The sequence below is a fragment of the Talpa europaea genome (genome assembly GCF_964194135.1).
Source record: "Talpa europaea genome assembly, chromosome: 10".
Taxonomy (NCBI): domain Eukaryota; kingdom Metazoa; phylum Chordata; class Mammalia; order Eulipotyphla; family Talpidae; genus Talpa; species Talpa europaea.
In genome coordinates this window covers 7407431-7432244 of record NC_140077.1, presented here as the reverse complement: position 1 = coordinate 7432244, position 24814 = coordinate 7407431, and the positions used below count along the sequence as shown (strand labels likewise).

Genomic DNA, 24814 nt, shown 5'->3' with positions numbered 1-24814 from the left:
TCGCCAGCCAGCTGGAGTCCTAGATTCCTCGGTGTTGTTGAGAAAGAACTTCAGACTTGGAGGCTCGAGTCCCAGTCCTGCCACCTGCCCCCGGGTGACCCTGGGCCACTAGCTGGCCTCTGCTGCACCTCCTGCTCTTCATCTGGGGGTGAAGGGGATGATGCTGGCCCCTGTCCCCCTTACCACTGCCTGGGGTTCTCTTGAAATTCCAATAAAATCACCTGAACAACTCTGTTCACTTTGTAAGCCAAAAAGACACAAAAGGTAAGACAAGGCATGTTTTTCCTTGCAACATGTGATCATCATCATCGTGGTGATAATGATGGCAGCTGTCGGGAGTTTATTATGTGCCCAGCTCTGGGCCAAGCCTTCATCACATCCATCTGCAGCTCACTCTCCACGTGGGTGCTCCTTCCCTCTGCGCTTTCCAGGGAGGCTAAGGTCTCACAGCTTGCCAGCCCTGAGCACCCCAGGGTAGCCCCTCTGGTCTCCAGTTTGGTGGGGCCCTTTTCTTAGCTGCTTGCCAGTGTCTTACCTGGCTGGGCCTGCAAGGGCCCCTGCAGCATTTCCCCCTTTTTTTGTTTTCAGCAGCTCTCAACCCCAGCTGCTGGGATGCCTGACCCTCGCTGCGTCTCAACCCCAGCTGCTGGGATGCCTGACCCTCGCTGCGTCAGGGGTGGGGCGGGGGCAACACCAGCTTTGCTCCCTGCAGCTGTCGTGCAGGGCTGGAGAGGGGAGCTCTATGTGAGTACAAGTCCCTGGAGGGGGCCAAGTCGGCTGGGCTCAACATCCAGTCTCCTTGACCAGGGCTTCTCCCTTCTCCGGACCTCAGTTTCCCCCCCACAGAAGGCAGGGATTGGTCAGCTGACCTCCAGGTGTCTCGCAGGTTCTGTAACTATAGGAAGCGTATGAGTAAATCTATTATTGTTCTTTTCTTCTACTTTAGGCAGAATATGAAGTTACTCCAGATGAAAAACTGGGAGAGAAAGGGAAGGAAATTATGACCAAGTACCTCACCCCAAAGGTAAGAGGCAACCACATCCCCAGCAGGAGAAATGGGAGGCGTGTCCAGGAACTTGCGCTCCAGATCTGTCCGGGCCACGCAGGGAGCTGTCAGGTGTTTGGCTGGCGACTGCCCTTGGCCTCGAGGTCCAGAATCCTCTCCCCCAGGTAGAACCCAAGCCTGGCGGGGCCAAGGCTGCTGGGCCCAGGGGAGGCCTGCTTCTTGGGGCCCCTTCTTCTCTGGGGCACCATTGCCTGCACCCACATGTTGGTTGCAGCACAGGGGGAAGCCAGCCGAGGCCTGTACTGCCCGCAGGAAAGGGCTTTGCAGGGTCAGTGCTAAGAAGTGGGGGGTTGGGGTGCTCAGGAGAGAAGGGGCGGCTGAAGGTGCGGCAGCAGAGGCAGAGCACATGTGACAATGCCAGTGCTTTGTTATGCGCTTCAGGGTGTCGAAGCAGCATATCCAGTGGCTGGCAGCGGGCAGGTTGGGTCAGCTGGCCACCCTTACAACCTCGGGATACCCTGGGCACAGACACCCCAAGCACAGAGGAGGCGCCACTCTGAGGGGTGTGAGTACTGGGAGCTAGAATAACAGCTCTGGCTGTGTCTGCAGTGTGCCAGACACCTCCTTGGGCTCAGAGCCCTGTAGATGGGGTGTCGGGGCGCAGAGGCCACGAGCTGAGACCAGCAAGCGCAGAGAATCAGCCACCCCTGGGGGAGGCCTCAGCTCTCCATCCTCACCCCCTCCATGCCCACCCACTATGCTCTCCCTGAGTCATGGCAGCTAACGTGCATTGAGGACCCACTGTGTGCGCACCCATTCCATTGGTCCTTCTGTCTGTGTGATGTGATTCTGTTGGCTCCATCTTACAGATAAGGACGAGGCGGTCTCTTGCTGCCCCAAGTCACACGACTGGGGTCAGGGCCCAGGTCGGGGTGACCCCAGAACTCTTGGTCCTCCCTGGGGTGCACTGCTTCCTACTCTGCCCCCCTGTCTCTGCTTCTCTGCCAGCCTGGCTGTGGTCTGCAGCTCTCAGCTTACCCAAGGGCTTCCCTCCCCCCTTATTGGCCCACCTCACCCAGAAGCCTCTGCTAGCAGACCCCCACCTAGCCCTCCAGATCTCCCTGCCCCACTCAGCGCTGTTCCACCTCCTGGAGGGAGGAGACCAGACGCCCAGTCGGCTCAGACGGGTTTACAAGTGCCTCAGAGCCTGCCAACATTTTTCCCTTAAGTGCTCCTCAATTTTTAAACCACACCATATGTTATGGCCCCAGGGCCTGGGGGAGGTGGTCAAAGCCTCGGTCAGTTTTGTGCTACCCTCCCAGCCCTTCCCACTGCCCCTCCCGCAGGAGCCTGACTGGCTTCCAGGCTGCAGCTGCCCCAGAGCCCAGGGACAGGGGTCAGGGGCCCAACCTTGGGCCTGAAGCCTTCAAACAACCCTCAGAGCCATTGTCCCCAAACCCAGAGTCCCGGCTGGAGCCCCCTCCCCAAGAGGCAGCCCGTGTGTCTTAGCGCCAAGCAGCTGTTTCTAGAGGAAAGGCTGTGGAACCCAGGTCACTCGAGAGCCCTGTGACAATCACCTCTGTGGTTGGTCCAGTTGGGCCCCACTGCAAGCTATCTCTCCCCCTTGCAAAGATTCACCAGCACGTGAGCATCTTCAGGGCTCTGAGAAGGCCTGCAATACAGAAACCAGTTCAGCAGCTAACAAAGCATCTCCCAAGCTTATAATCCAAACTTCTCATCCTGCTGAGCATGCCTTGGGCCTCCTCCTGCTCCCCCACCCCAACCCCGCTGCTCCCCCCACAGCGCCCACTTCTCCGACGCTGTCACTTCCCAGCCATCTCGCCGTCCACACTCCATGGACACGTGGGGCCAGATCACTCCACACTCCATGCCTCGCCCAGGCTCTTCCTGCCACAGCGCTGCCCCCTGCTCCTGTCTAACCCCCTGTGTCTTTGCTCAGCCTGAACACCCCTCCACACAGCCTGCTGCCCCTCCAGCCACAGGCCTGCTCCTGCCCGGGGGTCTCTGGGTGTGCTCCTCCGTCATTGTGCGTCTTCAGGCCCATGCCAGGGTCCTGAGGACCCCGCCTTGCAGAGGGGCCCCTGCAGGGGGGTGCCAAGCCTCAGTGAGTCGATTCAGCTGAGGAACCGAGCACAGGGACACAGAGTGTGGTCCGGAGAAGCCGTCCTCAGACCTGCCGGCCAGTGGGAGGCTTCTGGGAGGCTGATGCTGCAGAGTCAAATCTTAGCAGGAGGAGGAGGGGGCAGGGACAAGGAAAGGGCAGGAGATGGGCCCCGGGTGGGCGCGGGTGGAGCAGCGGCCTTTGTCCGTGTCAGGAGATGAGCGAGGTTGGCGCGCGGCGAGGATGTGTTGGTAGCACCTGCCGGTGCGGGTTGGGGCTGCCGCTCATCCTGCAGTGCACATGTGGCCCCGCAGCGAGGAGTGATCTGGCCCCACTTGTCCATGGTGAGAACCTTGGTGTCGGAGGAGAAGGTGGGCAGCGGGGGACTTCTGGGAGGCAGGGGCTGCAAACTGTTGGGGAGTTTTATACAGGACCCCCTCGGGCTATGATGCCGTCAGCAGTTTAGGATGATCCTGACCATATGGGGTGGGGAGGGGGGCTGGAGCACACGGCCCTCCAGGAGCTGCTGCAGGTGCCTTGGGTGATAGTGACCCCAGCTCAGAGAGCACCCTTGAGAATGGGATCAGGGCCTTGGGGAACACCAGGATCTCTGGGGCGATGACCAGGCAGGCGGTGAAGGAACATGGGCAGGAGGAGCCCCGAGTGACTCCCTGCTTGTCCCCTTGAGTTTCTTGAGCACCAGAAAAGACACGAGGTGGGGGCAGGTCACTGCAGGATGCGGCAGGACGTGGCAGGGTGAGCAGCTCCCAGCAGAGGGGTGGTGTCTGCTCCCGGGACCCAGCCCTGCGCGGAGCTGCGCGTGCTCACCCATGCATTGGGGTGAAGGAGACAGCGAGGGGGCACTAGGAAGCTTCACTCCTGCTGCTCTTCCTGGGGAGTCCACACTTGGCTGATTGTGTCCGCCAGTGTTCATCCTGTGTGCCTGCTGGGGGTCTGGCTGGAAGGTGCCTGTGCCAAGTCCTCGCTCCCCAGGGATGATGCCTTTGGAACCTTGACTCAGAGGCTTCCATCTCAAGAGCCGTGCCCACCCCTTGGGTGTTGCCTCAAACCCTGCTTCAGTGGTGCATTCACAGCTTGCTCTGGGTGCCCAGGACAGGCCTCCAGCCGCAGTGACTTGGGCTGGACAGCAATGCTGGAGACCAAAGGGAAGTGAAGCTGGCACAAGGCAAGCCAGAACCAGTGGACTCGGGGTCAAAGCCAGACGTGGCCCCTTGCAGCTGCGTGCTCTTGGGACAACCTCTCGGTGCCTCTGCCTGCTTAGCTGCCAGGTGGGCAAGGAGGCATGAGGGTCTGAAATACTAGCAGGTCCAGAGCCCAGGTCCAGAGCTGGGGCAGATGAGACACTGGTCACGGCGACTGACATCTGTGCTTTCAGCATCAGGCGAGTGAGGAAACCGCTCAGTGCCAGCTGTGGAGGGATGTGAAGCCAAGGAGGGGTCGAGAGGGGCCCTGGCAGGCCTCCGAGGGCTGACCAGAGAGGCTGCACTCATTGAAAGGCCATCATTAGTAAGGGGAGTCGTGCCACAATAAACAAACCCCAGATCTCAGGCCTTCACACAGCACATCTCCCTCTTTCTCCTGCACAAGCTTATTGGGTCTCCAGTTCTCCTGGGTGAAGACTAAGGGTCCCGGCTGCTTTCGCGGCTCCGCCATCTGCAAGGGGTCGTCTTGTGGTCATGGCCAAAGGGGAAGAGAGGTGTGCAGGGGCCAGTGAGCTTTATGATCTGGTTCAGCTCCACTGGCCAGCAAGGGGGCTTCAAGGACGTATACGGAATATCGGTTCCTCCTGTGTCTTCACCCCAACCCCAGGTTTGTCTGGAGACAAGCTCGTCTCCAGCACAACAGCTATGCGCATGCGTGGCAGCTCAGAGACGCTGCCCAGGCCCCAGGCCCTGTGGAGATGTGGGCTGCTTGCCTCCCAGGTGTCTGCAGGTCAAAAGGGATTTGGTGGGAGATGCGTGTTCAGAGGGGCGGGGTTGGTCTGAACCGGGGTGGACCAGGACAGACGTCAATATGATAATAAGCAAGAGAAGGAGATCATGAAAACCATGTTACAAATCATCTGTCACGTAGAGTTCATTGTTTAAATACTAGCTGCATGGAGATATAATTCATGCGCCATGTAATTTACCTTTCTAAAGTGTTCAGTGCAGAAGATTTTAAAGTATTCACAGAGCTGTGCAACTGCTACTGCTCTGATTGAGACATTTTATCTCCCCAACAGAAACAAAGCCCAGACCCTTCAGCCCTCGCCTCCTCTACCCCCCAGTGCCCCCAACCACTAATCTACTCTCTGTCTCTATGAATTTGCCTATTTTATATAAATGGAATCATATAATAATGCAGACTTGACTTTCACTTAGCCTGTTTTCAGGGTTCAACCATGTTGTAGGTAGCCTGTGTCATTACTTCATTCTTTTTTATGGCTGAATAATATTCCATCGTGTGGGTAAACCCTACTTTATCTTCTCAACAATTAATGGGCCCTTGGGTTTCTACTTTGGGGTGGTTATGAGTAATCCTTCCGTGAACATCTATGTGCAAGTTTTCGTGTGAATATGTTTTTGCTACTCTGCAGTATGTACTTGGGAGTGGAGTTGCTGGGTCCTCTGGTGCCTCAATGTTTAACCTTTTGAGGAGCTACCAGACTGTGCGAAGTGGCTGCACCATTTTCCATTTCCACTGCAGTGTAGGAGGGTTCGTTTCTTTACAGCTTCACCATCAGTTGGCATTTTCTGTCTTTTGTGTTTTATTCATCCTAGTGGGTGTGAAGTGGGATCTCATTGTGGTTTTGATTTGCATTTCCCTAATGACTAATGGTGTTGAGCATTTTTTCATGTGCTTATTGGCCATTTGTGTATCTTTTTTGGAGAAGTGTCTATTCAAATCCTTTGTCCATTTTTAAAATGAGTTGTTTATCTTCTTCATGTGGGACCCTAAGAGTGCTTTGTATGTTCTGGATACAAGTCTTATCAGACCCGTGATGAACAAATGCTTTCTCCTGTTCCGTGGGCTGTCTTTCATTTTCTTAATGGTGCCCTTTAAAGCACAAAGGTTTTTAGTTTTGGTGGAATTCAGATTCATTTTTGTGGCTTGTTTTAAAAAGACTTGTTTTCACTTTGTCACATCTGTCCTTGTAAGAAGGCCTAGTTTGGGGGAGGGAACAGGGTACGTATGGAGACCAAGCCAGCAGATCACAGCACACAGTAGGTCTACGAGTGTCCCTTCTTTCTCCCAGGTCCAGGCTCGTCCTTGACTAATGTGCCTGCCCCTTTCCTGGCTGACAGGACAATAGTCTCTGTGTCTGGCACTGCAGTGGCATCTTGCGGATCTGCTCTTGGTGCTTCCTGGCCAAGATGGGTGTTCATGTACCTATTTTACAGATTGGGTGACTAAGGTTTGGGAAGGGAAGAGGCTGGTTTAGCATAGTGGGGGCAGGGCTTACATGCTATCCCCCAATATCCTGCCTGGGAGCTTGGCCTGTAGGACATTGTGCTGTGGTTCATCTTCAGTAGGCCCCATAAGCAGCCACACCAGGCCTCCATCTTTGAACTGCCCCAACGCAGCCCCTCAGGCTGGCATATGGCACCCAGCACCAGTATGGGTTTGCTGGAGTATCAGCGGGCCCCAGGAGAAGCTCAGGCCTGGGCATCCTGCTGAAAGTGCCTACGTGGGTTTTTTCTTAGACCATCACATAGACGGGTGGCTTGGGGCAGACTTTGGATGGAACCAGCAAGGTGAACCGGTGAGGCATTGACTGTGGAATGACGGGTATGATTCAGGGCCGGCAGCTCTTGGAAGCATTTCTTGCTGGACGTCCACTGGCAGGATATTGTTCCCTGGCCTCTTTGTTTCTATAAACAATGATAGGGTAAGGCAGGGAAGTTTGTGCTTGTTAAGGGGGAAATTACCCATCAGCCCAAGTTTCTGCACAAAAGAAAATCTATTCCTAGTGCTTGTTTGGCTCTCCGGAAAACATCCACCTTTCAAAAAGTAAGGAGCTTGAATGAAAGGAAATAATAATGATTCCAAGTTCTTCTTTCTCTGGCCCTGGCTCACGGGGGCCTTCCCCGCCCTGCCGGCCCTCTGAAGCCTGAGCCCAAGAGGACCAGCTTCTCAGCGGGGACAGCTCTTTGGCCTCCAGGGCTGTCAGTGGTTCCAGCCCTGTCCTCAGGAGCACATGGACCCTTGTTCTCTCACTGTCCAGTTGGGCATCCCTGGACCCTCAGTTTCCCTGAGTACGAATCTCCCCAAAATGACTGAATTAGCTCAAAGCCATCAATTGGTCCCAACACACCCTCCCAGTGTTTGCTGAATCAGCTCTTGGGGTGATTTATGTAATGTGTTACTTTAAACCAACTCATCTTTTCACTGAAATGAGTTTTGAAAGGAGACTTTGCATCCGGAACAGGCCTAGGAAACCAGTATTGATTTGTCGCAGCAAAGAGAACTGGAGAAAACAGGCCCTGAGTTCTGGCAGGCTCTCTGCTGCCTGCCCCGGCTCTGCGCCTGAAGCTCCCTTCTCTTTGTTTGGAAGGGAGATTAGCAAGTATTAGGGGCAGTGAGCAGGGCAGCCCTGCACCGTGGTTTTCTCTTGGCTGTGGGAAGCCTGAAGGAGAATTGAAAAGGGATTAATGTTTTCACAGAATGATTCTGTGTCACTCAATTGTGTTCTTAAACCCCCTGAGACCGCCGTATGTATCATGTTTGGGACATGCTGGGTTAGGCCGCGTGGAAACACTGGCATCTTATGGGAAGAGACTGGCGTAGAGCCAAGAGCCTTGGGCTCGGAGTGGGCTCCTGCCCGAATCTCCCTTCCTGGGCTCTGCAGCCAACCTAACCGTCCAGCCAACCCTCGGTCTCCAGGGTAACCCAGGGTTCAGAATCTGGGTGACTTGGGCAAATCCCTCCCTTCCAAGTGCTCCCTTCCCCACTCTGACCCCATCCTCCCTGGGGTTTGGGCTCCCAGCTACTGGCCCTGGATCTGACTTTCATGTCTACTAAGATTTTCCTGTCTCTCGGCACCTGAAACAGCATGTCCGTCCTGTTGTCTATAACTTGGTGAGCTCAGAGGCTCCCTTCCCCTGACCCCCTCCAGAGCGAGGTCCGGCTGGGTGGCTGGCAGGGCTGGAGGCCAACTGGGCCATACACATTTCCTGCCCCAGCACTGCAAAAAAAAAAGAAAAAAAAAAAAACTAGAGGGTGGAAGAGGACGGAAAAGAACATTTGAGAAAGGAACCTCCTGGAGTTTCCTCAAGAAACCGAGGGTGAGGGAAGGAAGTTACATTTTGGGGAGCAGCAGAGAAGGATTCAGACACAACTGTGCTCACTGGCTGTCCCAGGGGAAGGCAGGAGGAAGCAGCTTTAATTGAGCAACTACTGCACGCCTGGAACTTCGTGCTCCATGTTTCACTCAGCCTTCGTAACAGCTCTCTGAATGATGAGAAGGAGGCTAAAGAAGTGAAGTGATTGCCCAGGAACACTGAGCTGGGGCCAGAGTGGGGAACTGAGCCCACACCTGTCTGAACCCCAAAGCCTGTCTCTTCCCCCTTCACCTCCAAGTCAGATGCCTCCTCTCCCTGGACCTCAGCCTCCGGCCTGGTCACCTGGAATAATGATAAAGTCCACAGACCCAGAAACGGCACGCTCTGTGTGCCAAGCACTGTTCTGAGGGCTTTAAATAACTCACTTTATTCCCATATCTGCCCCCTGGATTATGAGATAAGGACAGAGAGGCTAAGTAACTCACCCAGGGTCACACAGCTGGGGTGAGGGAAGCTGAGTCTCTTGACTACAGTCCTGCTCTCCTAACCTGCCTCCCTGTCCCTTCTCAATGGAGGGGTTTTATTTTTGTTATTTTTTTAAAGATTTATTTATGCATATAAGAATTGGGGTACAGGCCAGAGGTACAGGGGGTGAGAGGATCCACCAGAGACAGAGTGGGGAACAGAACAGGCAGATCTGCTGAAATACACTGCTGAGGGGAGCAGCGGGGAGACAGGAGAGGTCTGCTGCGCCATGTGGGTTGCTCCCTGGCTGGCCTGGGGATCGAACTCGTGCCGCAGAGGCTGCAGATAGCTTCACAGTGCTGTGCTTAACCCCTTGCACCACCAGGAAGGCCCAATGGAGGGGTTTTAATGAGGACCCAGGTAGGTTCTTGGAGGACAAGACCTGCGAGGGCTCCTGGATTAGCTCCCAGCAGCTGCATTGTGCCCCATGGGGGGCCCTGATGCTCAAGTCTCCCTCTGAACTGGGTCCTGGATCTCCAGAAATCCCGTGTGTGTGATGAGGACCCGAGACTCCCTCCTCAGGGACCATCCCTCTCGTCCCCCCAAGCAGAAGGACACAGCTGGGGTGAGCTGTGACACTCAGGAGGATTTCAGGGGCCACCCCAGCCCCTTGCAAACAGCTCCAGCTCCAGACTTCCGGGAGGCAGAGACACAGGATCTGCTGAGGCTGACCCAACCCTGTTTGGCCTCCCTGCATCCCCAGGCCCTGACTTTGAGGACACTTAGGTTCCGTACAACCCAATTTTTAAATCACAGAGCAAAGCCAAATTCCTCATGTCCAGGATGAGGCAACTGAGACTCAAAGTGGGGGCTGGACCCTGGGGGTCGCACAGCTTGGAAGAGGAGGCTGGAACGTTCCTCTTTGGTCTTTTCACAACTCTGGGCGCAGCGGAGATAAGGCCCGGAGGCTCGCTGCCTGACTCGTTTTCCTCCTCCCACCGCGGTGACCTGCAGCTGGGCCTGTGTTCCTCTGAGGCGCTCGTTCTTCGGGCTGGTACATGTCCAAATGCCGGGCCAGAGCATAGCGGAGAGGCCGCTGGCCCCTCTGTGAAGCATCCCTGCTTGCCGAACAGAGACGCCCTTGCAGGGCCAGTGCTGAGTCATCCACCCTCACGAGCCCTTGCTGAGGGAGACCGTTAGCTGGTGGGGGTGGGGGAGGCCGGGGAAGGCAGGGCTGGTTCAGCACCCTCAGCACCTGTGTGCTTTGTGCCTTTATCGGGTCCTGGTCGTGCCAGTCTGGGTGGTGGCCACTGTGGTTTCCTGCTCACCCCAGCCCCTGGGCCTGCGTGTCGCCTTCCATCTTTAGCTGTTGAGTGAAAACTGAAGGACTGAAAATAGGGAGCCAGGCAGATGCTCGTCTGTGATGGATGGCAATGAATGTTACACTTAAAATGGGAGTTCTTAGGCCATGTGTGTTTTATCATAATGAAAGAAAAAGAACAACAAAATCGAGTAACCTGAGGTATACGACCCTAGTCAATCCAGTTCTGGAGCTTGTGCTCTTTCTCCTCTGTGTTGTCTTCCTGAAAGTTAACCCAAGATGAAAGCCCCCCCAGTCGCCTTCCCTGGGGCTTTCCAGTGAGAGCCTGGAGGCCAGCGGGCCGACCGCTGAAGGGTCTATGGGCTGGCTGGTCCTTCCTGGCCCCTGGACCTGCGTGTTGACTCCCACTCTGCATTTTTCTCCTGTCGAAGTCTCCCTGTGCAGCCTTTTTCACTGCTGTATAATTGTCCTGCAATGCGCCCTTATTTTTTTCCCTCCCCCAACCCTTCCTGGAAAACAAATTCTTTTTGACTGTACCCAGACTTCTTTTTGGCGCCTCCTGATGCTCCTGAGGCTGATGTCCAGCTCGGCCTCCTCACAGCAGGCCCAAGCTCACTGTCCAAATCCCTTGACCTTTCTCGTGACCTTCTAGGTCAGAACATTAGATGTTCCTTTCATGCTGGGGAGCCGGCTCTGCTCTGACCCCATGTTTGTATACTATTTCCTGCCCAGAATGCCTCTTTCTAGAGTGGCTGGAGACAGACATAAGCCACAGGCTTATTGAGGACAGCACCCACACCCCCAGGCCCCCAGCTCGGCCCTGGTGCTCCCTGGGGTGCCTGTGCTCACCCAGGCACTATGGCTTGACAGGCCCGGCCGCCTGGGCCTGATACAAAGACATGACATCATGGCGGGGAGAGAGGAATATTCGGTTGATCCCCCTGGATCTTAGGAAATCCCTGCCTTCTTCACTCCCGGGCCCCATGGAGTGAAATCTTCACTGGAGAAAAATCTTCCAAGGTGAAAGTCTTTCCAATCTGTTCTCCGGTGGAAGCTGTGGGAGGGCAGGAGGTGTCTGGAAGATGGGGTGTTGGCTTGCCGTGTCCTCGCCTCTCACGCACAGGGAGTGAGGGTCACAGCTCTCCTGTGCCAGCCCCTGAGGACCAGCGCCACTGCAAGTGGCAGTGCTGACCCAGAGCCAGTGGGCTGGACCCAAACCCCCGGCCCCAGGAGCCAGCCTGTGGCCCCTGTAAACACCGAGTCACCTCCCTTCACACGCGAGGCCACAGCGATGACCCCGTTATCAAATGGACAGAGCTGGGCTGACAACCTCACTCCACATCCAGGCGCTTTTTGTTCTGTTAATTACCCGTTTTTGCTTTTGACGTAAAGCGTCAAGGTCTAGGTCAGGGTCACTTGTGTATTTTCCTTTCTTTCTCATTAAAGTTGTCCAGCTCCTGGCCCCCTGGCTAAATTCCGGCAGTGTTTAAAAATGTCCTTTTTTGCTTCCTGAACCCCCCCCCACCACCACCACCAAAATCCTCCTTCCTCATTTCTGTGAAGCCTCTCGAACAGCAAAGGAAATATGGGCCTAGATGCTTTCAGCCCCAGTCTGCTTTTTCCTCTTGGGGAGGCTTGAGGCTTTTTTCTCAAGGGCTGTGTTTCTCCACGATGCTGACCCTGGGAGCGTGACACCTGGGGGCTGAGAATGGCCAAGTCAGCGGGGTCACACCCCCTTCCCAGGGGGGTTTTGCTCGGAGGACATCCTGACCTCCGTGGTCCCTCGCTCAGCTGCTGACTCTGTGAGCCGGCTGTCTGCGTGGGGCCCTCCAAGGCACTCCTGCCACCTTCAACTTGTCCAGAAAGGTGTCGGTTTCACCATAGGGATAAAATGGAATCTTTTGGGGTGCCGGGTCTCAGGAGGCTTCCCAGTGTGCACATGCCAGGAGTCGAAGGCGGGGTTCCCCTGGCCTCTTGCTGAACCTCCTCTGGGGCTAGGTCGGAGCTCCCAGCCGGCCATGCTTTCCCTTTGCTTCTGTTCTTGCTTGGGGCCGTGACCGTGTCTCCTGCCTGGCCGTGGACGGAGAGGAAGTGCTCCAGACGGGCCCAGGGTGCCGGCGCTGGCCTTTCCACAGGGCGCTGAAGGTTTTGATTAACAAGGTAGAAGAATGGCGCTCTTTCTTCCTGTCGGCCGGACCTTCATTCCACCCTCCAGTGAGGAAAGCAGGCCAAGGCTGCGACTCGCAAGCTCCCTCCTTTGTCTTCTGGTCACGATCGGCTTCGCTGCGAGCCGGGCCCCCGTCTGCCCGCCTCCTCCTGCCAGTCCTGCTTCCTCAGTTACCTCCTTGGAGTCTGCAAGCCGGGCTGAGTTTTCCTGGAATTTGGAAGCTGCCAATTTGGAGGGGATACAAGAGGGAGGAGAGAACAAGTCCCTGGTGACTTGAACAGCGTCTGAAGGGCCCTCTGGTCAACTGGCCTCCATCCCGATTTTACAGATGGAGAAGTAGTCTCGATTCTTGGCAGCAAATGGCTGACACTTGCTTCCAGTTGTTCACACAAAGGGGGGATTTATTGGAGGGGGAAGTATGTGATCAGGTGAAACTGAAAGAGGCATGACTGCCCTGGGCCGAGGAGCCCCTGGACATGGACGCTTCTGAGCTCCTCCCCCTGCCAGCCACCCCCAAGTCTCCAGCCCACAGTCTCTGCCTGCACTAATTAGCAGCCCAGCTGAGAAATCCTAGAAAGATCTCTAGCCCAGATGCCATCAAGGAGGGGGTAGACCAGGTGACCCCGAGGTCCTTTTGCTGCACTGACCTCTCTTTCTGCAACACCCCCAACTCCCCGTGAATGCAGATGCGCACACACACATTGATTCAGCAAATACGTTGAGCACCTGCTTTGTGCTAGGAACATCGTCAGCCCATCTCTCTAAGTGGAGTGCAGAGATTACAGGTTTTTGAGCCAGGATTTGAATCTGAGGGCCACCATTTATTAACTCTCCTGTCTGCCAGCCTCGCTGCTGTCCCAGTGCCACACTCTGCTCTGATGAGACAGAGGAGCAGCACCCTTGCCCTTCGAAGAGTTCTCTGTTTCCACACCTGGGACCCCGAAACAACACACCCCATCCTATGGCATTGTTTCGGGGCACAGCAGAAGTAGACTTTGTGGGAAAACTCACGTCAAGGGGCCCTGCTCTCACTGCTGCCTCTGGCCCTGGCTCCTGCAGGAGCCTGATCCACCCTGCCCCAGCCCCCAACCTAGTCAGGCCCCAGCGGCTGCGTCCAGAGCTTCCCGCAGCTGACGCAGATCCCCTCATGAAGGGTCAAGGGGCAGCCAGAGTGTGGCTGGGGGAGCCCCTCCCCTGTTCCTGTCCTACAGGAGAACTGGGGGTGGTGCCCCCAAGAAGCAGCTGCCTGCACCCTGCTATGGGCAGAACAGCAGGCCAGCCCCTAGGCAGGCCCGCCTTTAGAAGGAAGGGGACCCCTGGAGCCTCCTTTAGAAGGAAGGGGACCCCTGGAGCCTCCTTTAGAAGGAAGGGGACCCCTGGAGCCCGCTCTTCCTGAATGTCTTGCCGCTCTCCCGCTCCATTTCTCCTGAAAGCTGAGTCCGTCCACATTGGGCAATTGCAAATGGTTTACGTGGGGAATGTCAGCTGCCCACATAGGAAAACACACACATCATTAGGCCTAAGTGCTTGCGTCTGGAGATAGCGCGGACGGCCTCCCGAGCTGACCTTTTGTCCACTGACGGAGCCGCTGCTAATGAGCGCTGAGCTCCTCGTGGGATGTTTTCATATGTTGAAGCAAAGCATATGTTGGCCATTAGCCTCTGTGGGGTGGGGGCGGGGGCGTACGTAGGGCAGCGCTATCGCTACACGTAGCCTTTGCTGAAACACAGCAACCACTGCCCCTGGACCTCCAAGGAGGGCTTGCTCGGGCCACAGACACCCCCTTGTGCTGCCTGAGGACTGTGGCATCCTGGGAGACACAGTGGCACTTAGGGATAAAGCTGACCAGGTTGCCTGAGTTTGAATCCTGCAAGCTGTGTGGCCTTGGGCAAGTTACATAACTCCTCTGAGCCTTTCCTATACCTGTAAAATGGAGGCAGTAATAAAATCTACCTTGAGAGGGGGTTGGGTGGAAGGTCCCCCCCAATCAGGGACCATCCTGGGTGAGGTTGTACTGGAAGTGGGCCCTGAAGCCAGGGTGGGAGTTGGATGTGCCAGGCTGGGGCGGGAAGGGCTTCTTCCCAGGACATGAGCAAACGCCCAGAGGCTGGAAAGTAGAGCTTGCCCAGGAAATGGTGGGTGTGGAGGCAGAGCTTGGGCAAGCAGTGGGCAGGAAGGGGAGGCAGGTTAGGAAGGGCATCTGGGGCCAGGTCCAAGAAGGTCTTCAACTTGGCCTCTTGGTGGCAGGGGCCCCTGATGCTGCATGGGGAGAAACTCCCAGGGAGGCCATTGTGTCGAATGCAAGAGCAAGTGGTAAGCAGAGCATGGCAGGCCCTGTGAGTAGTCAGGCAAGAGAAAAGCATCCTTGAAACCAGGCAGTGAGTGGGATGGAGAGGAAGCCAAGGGTGTGGAGACTCCAGGCTAAGATAGCCGTGTGCACACTCCTGCCTGCAAAGGGGCACAGACGGGCCCCGCTTTCCTGCTCACTTAACATTTCCTGGATGGTCCTCCTCCCGCTGAGATGCTCCCCCACTGCTCCTGCTCAGTCCAGGCTCCAGGCCTTTGCCCTTGCAGTTCTTTCGCCTGTTCAAATCCCACCTATCCCTCAGGGTCCAGGGCACCTTCCGGACTGATCTCTCATTTGTCCCCTGAACTGTTCTTGCAAAGGCCACGCTCCTTGTGCCTGAGATGCCTCACCTGGTGATCATTCGGGAGTGCCATCTGGCCTCCCTGCTCTTTGGAGCCCGGGAGGCTGGTCTACCTGTGGGGTGTCTGGGCCTCCAGGCACAGTAGCAAGGGCCTCCATGGCGCCACCTTGTGGACGGACTTCAGGGCTGGAGGCGACTGGATGGCAGCGCTGGGGTGGGGTCTGCTCCCCGCGTGCCCTGGCGGGTGTTGGTATCCCTGGGAGGCAGAGCAGGTGCTTCGTGGGCCAACCACTGAAAAAGGCACCCTCTGGGGTGGCTTCATGCCCACACCAGGGCTGTGTCTTCCCCTCACCGTACCCCCCTCAGCTGCCTCAGCACAGGTAGCCTGGGAGGAGTCACAGGAGGCTCTTGTGAGGCTGCGGTTATGACCAGGGAGCCGGCAGCTCTGAGCAGTGGCAGCCCCAAGGATGCTGGGCTGGGACGGTTCCTACCTTCCCGTGGGTCATGTCTGCGCTCCCGAGTCACTCCAGATCTGGCATGTGTGCTGACCCAGACCATGCATTCCCACTCCAGAACAGGTCCTCAGTGCTGCAACCCCCCAGGCTGCCTCCCCCCAGCGCCGCCTGTAGCATCTCAGGCCTCCGTGTGCTCATTAGTTTCCGGCTAGGGCTGTGCTCACGTTTGCGGAGCAGAGGTGAGTGTTCTGGCCTCGGTCAGGGTCAGGGGCCCTGAGTACCTGATTGGGGGGTGGAGGAAGTAGCGAAAGGAAGGAGAGGGACTGAGATAGGAAAGAAGGTGCGCAGCCCACTTTAGGGGCCTGAGCCCACTTACTCTGGGTGCCCAGGGACATCCCACATGGCCTCCATCTCTGGCTGCCTTACAAGGCGCATTCTGGGGATGGACCAGGAGCCACATCCCAGAACCTGTGGCAGAAGTTTCAGGAGCAGCAGAGTCTGGGCCTCAAGGGAAGGCAGAAGGGAGGCAGGTGTGCTGAGAGAGGCCACGGTGCACTGCCCAGTCTGTCCCCGGCCCCTTCCTAGTGCCACCCCAGCCCCTCTGGTTCAGGAGAGCAGTTTCTCATTTTACAGGCAGAGATGCAGCAGCTTTTCCCCCTTCAGGCAAGGGAGGCTTTTCTGCAGAGGCCTGCCTGCCCCTCCTCTTGGTCTTTTGCTGGCTTACCCCAGGTTCAAGATCATTGAAACATCCAGCAAGCCCCATCCTGAGCCAGGCACTGGCCCTTCGGACCAGAGCTGCCCAGCCATCAGCTCTTTTCCAGAAGCAAATTTGCTCCTGGCCCTGGGGGTTGTACCCGGATCTGGTTGTTCTGAAGGAGCCAGAGTCATTGATCTCCAAAAATTTCTGGAAAGTTCCCCAAGCCTTAGAAGCAACCATCAATTTCCCAAATCTGGGACTCTTATGTGACCCTGGAGCATTCCCTTCCTGCTTCAGAGGAGGCACTGGGGGTGCGGAACCTCCACGGGTGCAGAGGGGACTGGCACCCGGCTCTGCTTCTTGGTCAATGCCTCCTCCTGCTCCTGCAAGCAGGTTTTGTCTTTTAAGCAAAAGAGAAGCCTATGCTCCACAGGTGGCCCCTCTGCCTCTCATTCATCAGGTTTCTACTTGGGAGGGAGCGTGGGAGGGAAGGTGGGAAGGAGCCAGGACTGGTGCTAGCAAAGCCATCAGGAGATGTGTTCTGAGCCTGCTGCTTGGTGTAGCTGCTTTGCCCACACTTGGGTGTGTGAGAAGCTGTGCCATCACCGCGAGGGCTCCCCCAGTCCTGAGGCCTCTCCTACCCAGGGCCTGGGAGCCTCAGATTCCCACTCTGGAGGAGGCCCTAGGGCAGGGTGGCCTGGGGAGGGAGCGGAGGAAACGTGGGCATTCAGAATAGTAGGCAATAGAATATGAGCCTCTGATTTCATCCGCCAGAGCCACACCAGGCTGTTACTGTGGGCCCCCCTCACCCCCAAGATTGAACCCCCATAGACAGTACCACTGCACTTAGTAGAGTGGCCAGCCCATAGCCATTTTCTGATATCTGGGAAGAGAAAGAAAACCTTTCAGATTCAGTCAGAAGGCTGAAGAAAGAGTCTCTCTGAGCTGCTGCTGGCAGTTTTCTCAAGTATCCCTGTAATTTGTTAAAACTCCCCTCCTGGGCCAGCTGCGGAGTGAACAGCTGGCTGAGGGGGTGGAGTGGGCGAGCCTGCCTCCCCAGAGGTGGACACCCTTTGGAATAGTCCTTTCAAGACTGGAATGCTCCACTCAGCCTAGACAGAGAAGGAAATGACGCTTGCAGATGTGTGTGCTTCCTACTGCGCTCTGAACGCGGGCCTCTGGCCTTCGTCGGTTTGTTCCGGGAGAAACCGGGCCTGACCACAATGAGGCCGAGGTCTAGACCCAGACCCGCTACTGTGGGTGGTATTCATGGGCTTGGAACCCGTGTCTGCCTGTGCTGAAGCCCTACCCCAATATCCACCCTTCCCCGCTGCCAAGTGTCCCTTCACTCACCCCTCTGCCCATTTCAGGCCTTTCGCTCATCACCTAGAGTCTGGGCAGCTGTTAACCCACGTCCACCCTCTGAGGACACAGCATGGCTAAGGCACGTGGGCCAGCTGGGACGGGTTCCCCGGTGGGCCGAGTTGCCAGCCTCTTACACTCTGGGCACTTGGCACCCCCTTCCCTTGTGATCACGTGCCCGCTTGGGATGTGGGGACATCCTTAGTGACCTTTGCAGATGGGGGCATCGGGGCTTGGGAGCCAGAGGCCTGCCAGAGGCCATGGTAGGGACACAGCACCACCTCCAGGCACTACCAGGCACTGTGGGGGTGGGAGAGCAGATGGCACCCTCCACCCCTTGACACCACCGCTTCTCTCCCCCCACCCCAGTCCCCAGTGTTCATCACCCAAGTCGGCCAGGACCTCGTCTCCCAGACGGAGGAGAAGCTCCTGCAGACGCCCTGCAAAGAACTCTTTGCTGCCTGTGCACAGTAAGTGCCCTGGGGCTGCCCTTCACCCCCAACCTGGAGCCCTGGCAGCCAGGATGGGTCTTCAGTGGCCAAGGGCCCAGCAGCTGTTTGGATGGTTTTCATGAAGGGAGAGAGAACAGGTGCCAAGTCCAGAGACAATCCCTGCTTCGCGGGTGTTGAAGCGGCCGCTCTCCAGGCCCTCTGGGATGGGGGAAGGTTGGACATGCAGCCCAGGCCCCCAGCCCCACCAGGGTGCCACCAGCTGGAGCAGGTGGCTCTGCTGCAGGAGGGGCCACAGGCTGGTTGCTCCTGAGCCACCCCTGGCACCTATCTGCAGGCCCTGCAGGGGCCTGGATGGAAGGTGAGCCAAGTCGGTGGGAGTGGTGCCAGCCGTGCCCAGCGCAGCCCCCACCACCCCACTCATACTGCATGGGCGTGCACAGCAGGCACTGCCCTCCTGCCCCTCGGGGGACCCCCAGGTTTGCATTCCCGGTCTGGGGAGGATGAGGCCGAAGCTGACCTGGCTGTGCCGCCCACCACCCCACACTGGGTTATAATTCACCCGCCTGTTCCCTCTGAGCCAGGTCTGTCCACGACTACCTGAGGGGGGAGCCCTTCCACGAATACCTGGACAGCATGTACTTCGACCGCTTTCTCCAGTGGAAGTGGCTGGAGAGGTAAGTGCTCCCCACGAGCCCCCCATGCAAGAGCGTGTGCCACCGTGTGTGCATGTGCATGCATGTGTGTGTGCGTGTGTGTGCAGGGGCTGGGGGTGCAGGCTTTTCGCCTGAGCCGTCATATGAAACTGTTACCTCCCCTGGGTCGCAGATTCAGACAACACGAACCGCCCGCCTCCTGTTAGCAGGTTCTCGTGTGCGCCTCCAGAGCAGCCCATGGTGCACTCACACTCACACTCACACTCACACTCACACTCACTCTCCTACACACGGCATCCTGGCCTTACTTCACTGTTTCCCTGCCCTCGGGGATTCTTGCTTGGCCATATTCTTTGAAGGCGTTACCGAGCCTGTATCCCAGCCCCCCGGGGCAGGACGGTGCGGGCGCTCCTCCTTACAGAACGGGCAGCTCTGTAGTTCCCTGCAGCCGTCACAGGGAACTTTGGCAAGGACATCCATGGAAGTTCCTAGAAGAGGGATTTGGGGTCAACGAGCACCAGTTTTAGACTGAGAACTGTCCCTCCCGCACGGCTGCCCCCACTTCCAGGCTTGCCGCGCCAGCGCCTGCTCCCCTCCGCCACGTCAGCACCGGCGGCGGCCGGTCGGGACCTTCTCGTTTGCTTTTCACCTCTGACAGCAGGCGACCCCGAGGGCCTCCGTGTGCTCAGAGCTGCCTCAGCAAACACTTTCACATGCAGGCCTGTGTCTCCCTGGGAGGAGAGACTAAGGACGTGGTTTGCCTCATCCCCCAGCAGGCCAGGAGTGCGGTCCCAGGAGGACCCTGCCCAGGCCAGGAGCACAGCCTCTGGCACAATGCTTTGCCAGCCTACAACACCCGGGGTCGCAATACAGGGCAATGCCTGCCTTAGCCAGCATGGGGCCAGGCTGGCATATGAGGGTGGGAGCAGCCCCTTCCCGAGCCAGGGCTCCCTGTACCCCGAGGCCTGCACTCATGCCATCCGGGCAGGCTGGGGGGAGGGAGCCAGGAGCCAGCCTCACTGCACATACATCAGCACCTTTGCTGGTCACACTCCCTGCAGATGCTTACAAGGCTGCAGGACCCCTAAGAGTCCCGTTCGTGGCCCATCTCTGCTCACTCAGGAAGCCAGAAGGAAGCACCTTGCTTTGCAGCGTAGGGGAATGGTGGGGGGTGACAGGAGGCCAGTGCACATACACAGGCTCCAGGAGAGACATAGGAGGGAGGGCAGCTCCACATGAAGCCCCTAGACCTGGAGCCCGCCGCCTGGCTTATTGGCCGAGCCTGCAGGCAGCTCGTTGTGTCCCTCAGAAAAGCCTGGCCGTTCTCATCTGCAGAATGTGAGCGTAATCAGCCATCCTCCCGAGGCTCGTGGGAGGAGCAGAGGACAGATGCCGGGGCGGTGGGGGTGTCACCCCAGAGACCCCCAAGGGCTTGGCCTTTATTCCAGAATGCAATTAAGGACTTCTGACGCCCACACGGCCGCTTACAGAGCGCAGGCCTCTCCAGTGTCTCCATTTTATTGAAGAGGCGGGGCTCAGAGAGGCTGTGGGCTCCCCTTGGTCACACAGCAAGGTCGTGCACTCAGACCCCTATCCTGCAGCCCAGCACTGCTGTTCCCACAGAAGCTTGGGGTTGTGGCCACAGGTTTCCTTTTACTCTCTGAGGCACATGGAGAAACGGCTTTTTAATCCATGTGCTGACTGCAAACAAGTCCCGCCCTTGGGAGGGCCTGAGGTGGGCGGGAGGCAGGGCAGGACCTGGCCTGGAAATGCCCTCGCTGACTGACAGCACCCCCTCTCTTTTTCCAAACAAAATCCTGGCCTGTTGGTGCTGCACTGTTGAAATAGTAAAGGGATCTTTCCCCTCCCAAGGTTAACCAAGAAATTCCTGGGAAATTGTGTTTCCCTCATTTCCCCTCGCAGAGGAGCTCTGCGGTCACGCCGACCGACTGTTTGTTCTCCGTGTATCGCCAGCGCAGGCCCCGCCGCCTTCATGTGGTTTCCCGGGCAGCTGCAGGGACGGCTTCCCGGGCTGCAGGCGAGGCCGCGCTTGGCAGGTGTTCTCTCTGCGGCCTGGAGCAACGGAGAGCCCTGCAGAGGGGGCCGGGCGCTGTCACCCCGCTTCCTAAGGAAGCACCAGGGAAGGGAGCGTGCGTCCCACACATGACTTCCACACGGGCTGCTAGCGGGCCTTGGGGGTTTCAAGGCTGTCCTAAGAGAACAGTGTGGTGTTGAAGGTGTGATTTCCCAGGAAACCCAGATCCTCCTTGGGACCCAGCAGCGAGACGAGCTTCCGTGGAGATGCATTCTCAGGCTGCTGGGTGGCCAGAGGCTCGCTGGCCTTGTTCAGATTCCCTGCGGTGGAGTGGGGTGGAGTTGGGAGATGCCCAGGTGGTCCCTGAGATCCAAGAGCCAATTTTTAACATCCCGTCTGTAACAGTTAGGTTGTTCCCACATCTGGGCAATTGTAGATACCGCTGCAGTGAACACAGGAGTGAAGACTTATGCTTATGCTTACACAGTAGCTTCTCACTTCATGCTGCCCACAGGTTTTTGGAAACAGCATCTTTATTTTTTTTCAAAGATTTATTTATTTACACAAGAACTGGGGTACAGGCGGATGTGCGGGAGGGTGAGAGACTTCACCAGAGACAGAGCAGGGAGCAGACAGGCAGACAGACCAAACACTGAGGACACTGCTGAGGGGAGCAGCAGACTGAGGACCAAAGACACTACTGAGGGGAGCAGCGGGCGAGGCAGGCCATGTGGGATCTCCCCCGCTGGCCGGGAATCAAACCCGCACCGCAGAGGCTGTGGACAGCTTCACAGCGCTGCACTCAACCCGCTGTGCCACCAGGGAGGCCTGGAAACACCATCTTTAATGTGAAATGACGTGCATGTATCAAAAATGCATCCTCCAATAATGTCGTTTTGTTCAGCCTTGGCTGTTTTTTTTTTTCCTCTCATCAATATTATAACAAAAGGACATTGAATAAAATGGTGTTATTTGACAACACACAACACACACACACACACACACACACACCCGGTGGAATATTACTCAACCTTCAAAAAGGAAACCCTGCCACTTATGACAACATGGATGAGCCTGGAGGACATTTGTTAAGTGAAATATGCCAGACACAGAAAGGATCTGCGTGGTCGCAATTCTATGTGGAGTCTGCAGTAATGACACGAAGCAGAGCGTAGAATGGAAGCTGTGGGGTGCCCGCAGGGATGCGGGGTGCCGGGAAGGGATGAAGAGCTGGGACGAGGTTGGTCAAGGGATACAAAGTTTCACTTGTGCAAAGTGAATAAATTCTGGAGATGAAATGTATGCCAGGGGTTCTAGAGTAAACAGCTCGGTGTTGCATACCTGAAATTTGCTAGGAGGGTGGATCTTAAGGAAGAGAGAGAGAAGAGGGGAGGAAGAGGAAATGTTAGTTGACAAAATGTTAACGACTTGATTGTGGGTGTTAGTTCACAGAGATCCATGTAGCAAGACACCAACTTGTAGGCTATTTGTCAATTATACGTCAACAAAGCCGGGGATGTAGGGTGAGGGAAACCAGAATATTCTTAGCGGGCAGTGAAGCTGTCTGCAGCCAGAGCCCTGGTCTGCAAGCACATCGCTTATTCCTTTGCTCCCCAAAGCCCCGTCCTTGCTCGTGATGCGAGGTCCTGTCTGGTCAGACATCGTGAGATGGGCTCTGTCTAATCACCATGAAACCAATGTTGGATTCTTGCTTTTTTCCAGGCAACCAGTAACCAAAAACACTTTCAGGCAGTACCGAGTACTAGGAAAAGGGGGATTTGGGGAGGTGAGTGACTGTCCACGTCTTCAGTGGGGTGTTCCCACGCTCTGGTCATCTTTTCTGGCCCTTTTGTCCCCGCTAGATTGGCCGGTAGTGTCTGAAGCGGGTGCCCTGAGCGCCCCCTGGTGGGGAGGGAGGCTGCAGCTCAGGGCCTAGGGACCCTCAGGTTGTCTCAGGTGGGACAGGAGGGTGTGGAGCAGTCCTGGCGGCCTGGGGCCGGGCAGGTGAGACAGGGGTGTCCTTGGAGCCCGCCTCAGGCAGGGTTGTGATTGGGGGAAACTGAGGACAGGAGGCCACTAAGCCACTTGGCAGGATGCAGCCCTTATTAATAAGCCCTGTTGTCCTTTCTCTGATCTCAGCCACAGTGAGGCGAACTTAGTTATTCCCAGTTTAGAGATGAGGAAAGTTGAATTTCAGAATGGTCAGGTGACCAGCCTGCATCACACAGCTGATAAAGGGCAGAATTACCATCAGAACCTAAAGGCTCTGATACCCCTTCCTCTGAACTGTAGAGTCGGGGTTCTCCCATAACTGCACCCCAACCCCACCCAGACAAGCCTCTCCTACCAGCAGCTGGTGCTTGAAAGTCCCAGTTAGCATGGCTGTGTCTGACTGGAAACTAAGGACAGAGAAAACCTAGTTGCCTCTGAGTGGGCTGGTATCTCAGGCCTCCGCCTGGGCATAGATGGCAGGTCCTGTCCGTTCAAGCTGGGGTTTGCCCAAGGGGTGGAGGAGGAGGGGCACGGTGGCACTGGAGCCAGATCTGGAGGGCCTGGCCCTGGTGGTCTGTCCTGGGGCTGGGAGCCCCCTCAGGCGCGGGCAGACCTCATGGAGCTATGCCTGGCTTCCTTCTGCCCCCAGGTGTGTGCCTGCCAGGTTCGGGCCACCGGGAAAATGTACGCCTGCAAGCGCCTGGAGAAGAAGAGGATCAAGAAGAGGAAAGGCGAGTCCATGGCGCTCAATGAGAAGCAGATCCTAGAGAAGGTCAGCAGTCGGTTTGTGGTGAGTGTCCAGGGCCCAGTGACAGGCCCCCCTCTGGTGACCGGGGCTCCTGGGAGGTGGGTCCCCACACCCCAGGGAGTGCCGTGCAGGGAGAGGGGGGCATGCAGGAAGGCAACCCACCAGTCCCTCCATCGACAGGCCCCAGGGCTGCCTTTGTCCTGGAGTGGAGGCTGCCGGGCTCCTGGCTATGTGCTCACTCAGTGGACACAGCACACCAGCCTGGGGCCAGTCAGGAGCTCTGTGCACAGACTCCATGTGCTGGTTGCACCTCAGTCACTGGGAGCCCAGCCTGGGTGGGTCGGTGTTGTCCGTCTGGGCTGCGCTCCGCTGCAGTAACAGATGACCCCAGGCCCACAGTAGTGGAAGCCACAGGCTGCTCTCACACGGAGACCAGTCGGGTCTCCATCCTACACCTGCCCCATCTGGAGTCTCCAGAGTGAGCGCTGCTCTTGTCTCCAGCCCCTGGGCCAGACCAGTCCCTGCCAGGCCAGCCAGCCATGGGGTCTGGGAGGTGGAGGGCATGGGTGTCCACTCAGCTCCCATGTCCTGAGTGGCCACTCCCAGGGCCGACTTCACGTAGAGTGTCCATCACTTTCAGCCCTGGGGTCTTTCCATCCTGCGCTACAGCCCCTTCAGCAGTGAGCCTTTTTCGCTCCCCAGATCTACCTGCGCCTCTTTGTGGAGCTGTGCATCATTCCTTCCCTGTGTGGCCCTGTCCCCCACACACACTGTCCTGGGTTGGGTCACTGGAGGCAGGGGCAGTGCTGGCTGGTGACGCGGGCCCTGCTTCGGGGAAGGGCCGTGTGCCTGGCAGTGCACCATCTGGGGCCACCTGGGCAGGTGTGCTGAGGCTGTGAGGGGCTGGGCACCAGAGCCCTGCCTTTGGAAGGTGGCTCTCTTCCTCAGTACCCACTGCTCGTGTGTTTTGCAGCCAGCTTGGTCCCTGCTGGGTTCCTGAGGCCGATGTCATGAGTGACCGTTCCCCAAGTGGGGAAGGACAGACACTGCCCCGTGACCCTGCCTCAGCACCGCCAGCGCTGCCCACCTCTCCCCCCACCCAGCCTTCCCCATCCCCTGGCACCGGTCTCCACCCCAAACCCCCGCTGTGACGGTCCCTTTGAGCAGCATGTCCGCACGCAGCCGTCCTGTGGCCCAGTCGACGGACCCCCGGCCCCTCCCTAGCCCATTCCCAGAATCCCGAGTCCTCAGCTGGAAGGCATGGGAGGTCAGCACAGACAAGTCTGTCACGGTGCCTCCGTGGGCAGGGTGCTGCCAGCCTGTCCACCCATTGCCTCCTTGCCAGGACCCCCGAGTTGGAAGGGGTAATCTCTTCAGCCGTCAAGAATGGGCAGCAGGCTGAGCAG

General features: G+C 57.2%; 1 protein-coding gene across 2 annotated transcripts in view; it reads left to right on the top strand.

Annotated features, from left to right (window-relative positions):
* GRK5 (G protein-coupled receptor kinase 5) overlaps window positions 1-24814 on the top strand; it is a gene marked incomplete at both ends in the record, with an annotated part of 178020 nt that overhangs the window by 138085 nt on the left and 15121 nt on the right. For both annotated transcript variants that reach the window (XM_084245747.1, XM_084245746.1), the window contains 5 exons: window positions 947-1024; window positions 17898-17998; window positions 18562-18654; window positions 22391-22454; window positions 23310-23450. In XM_084245747.1, coding sequence (XP_084101873.1) covers window positions 947-1024; window positions 17898-17998; window positions 18562-18654; window positions 22391-22454; window positions 23310-23450 — 477 coding nt within the window. The remainder of the gene's footprint in view (window positions 1-946; window positions 1025-17897; window positions 17999-18561; window positions 18655-22390; window positions 22455-23309; window positions 23451-24814) is intronic.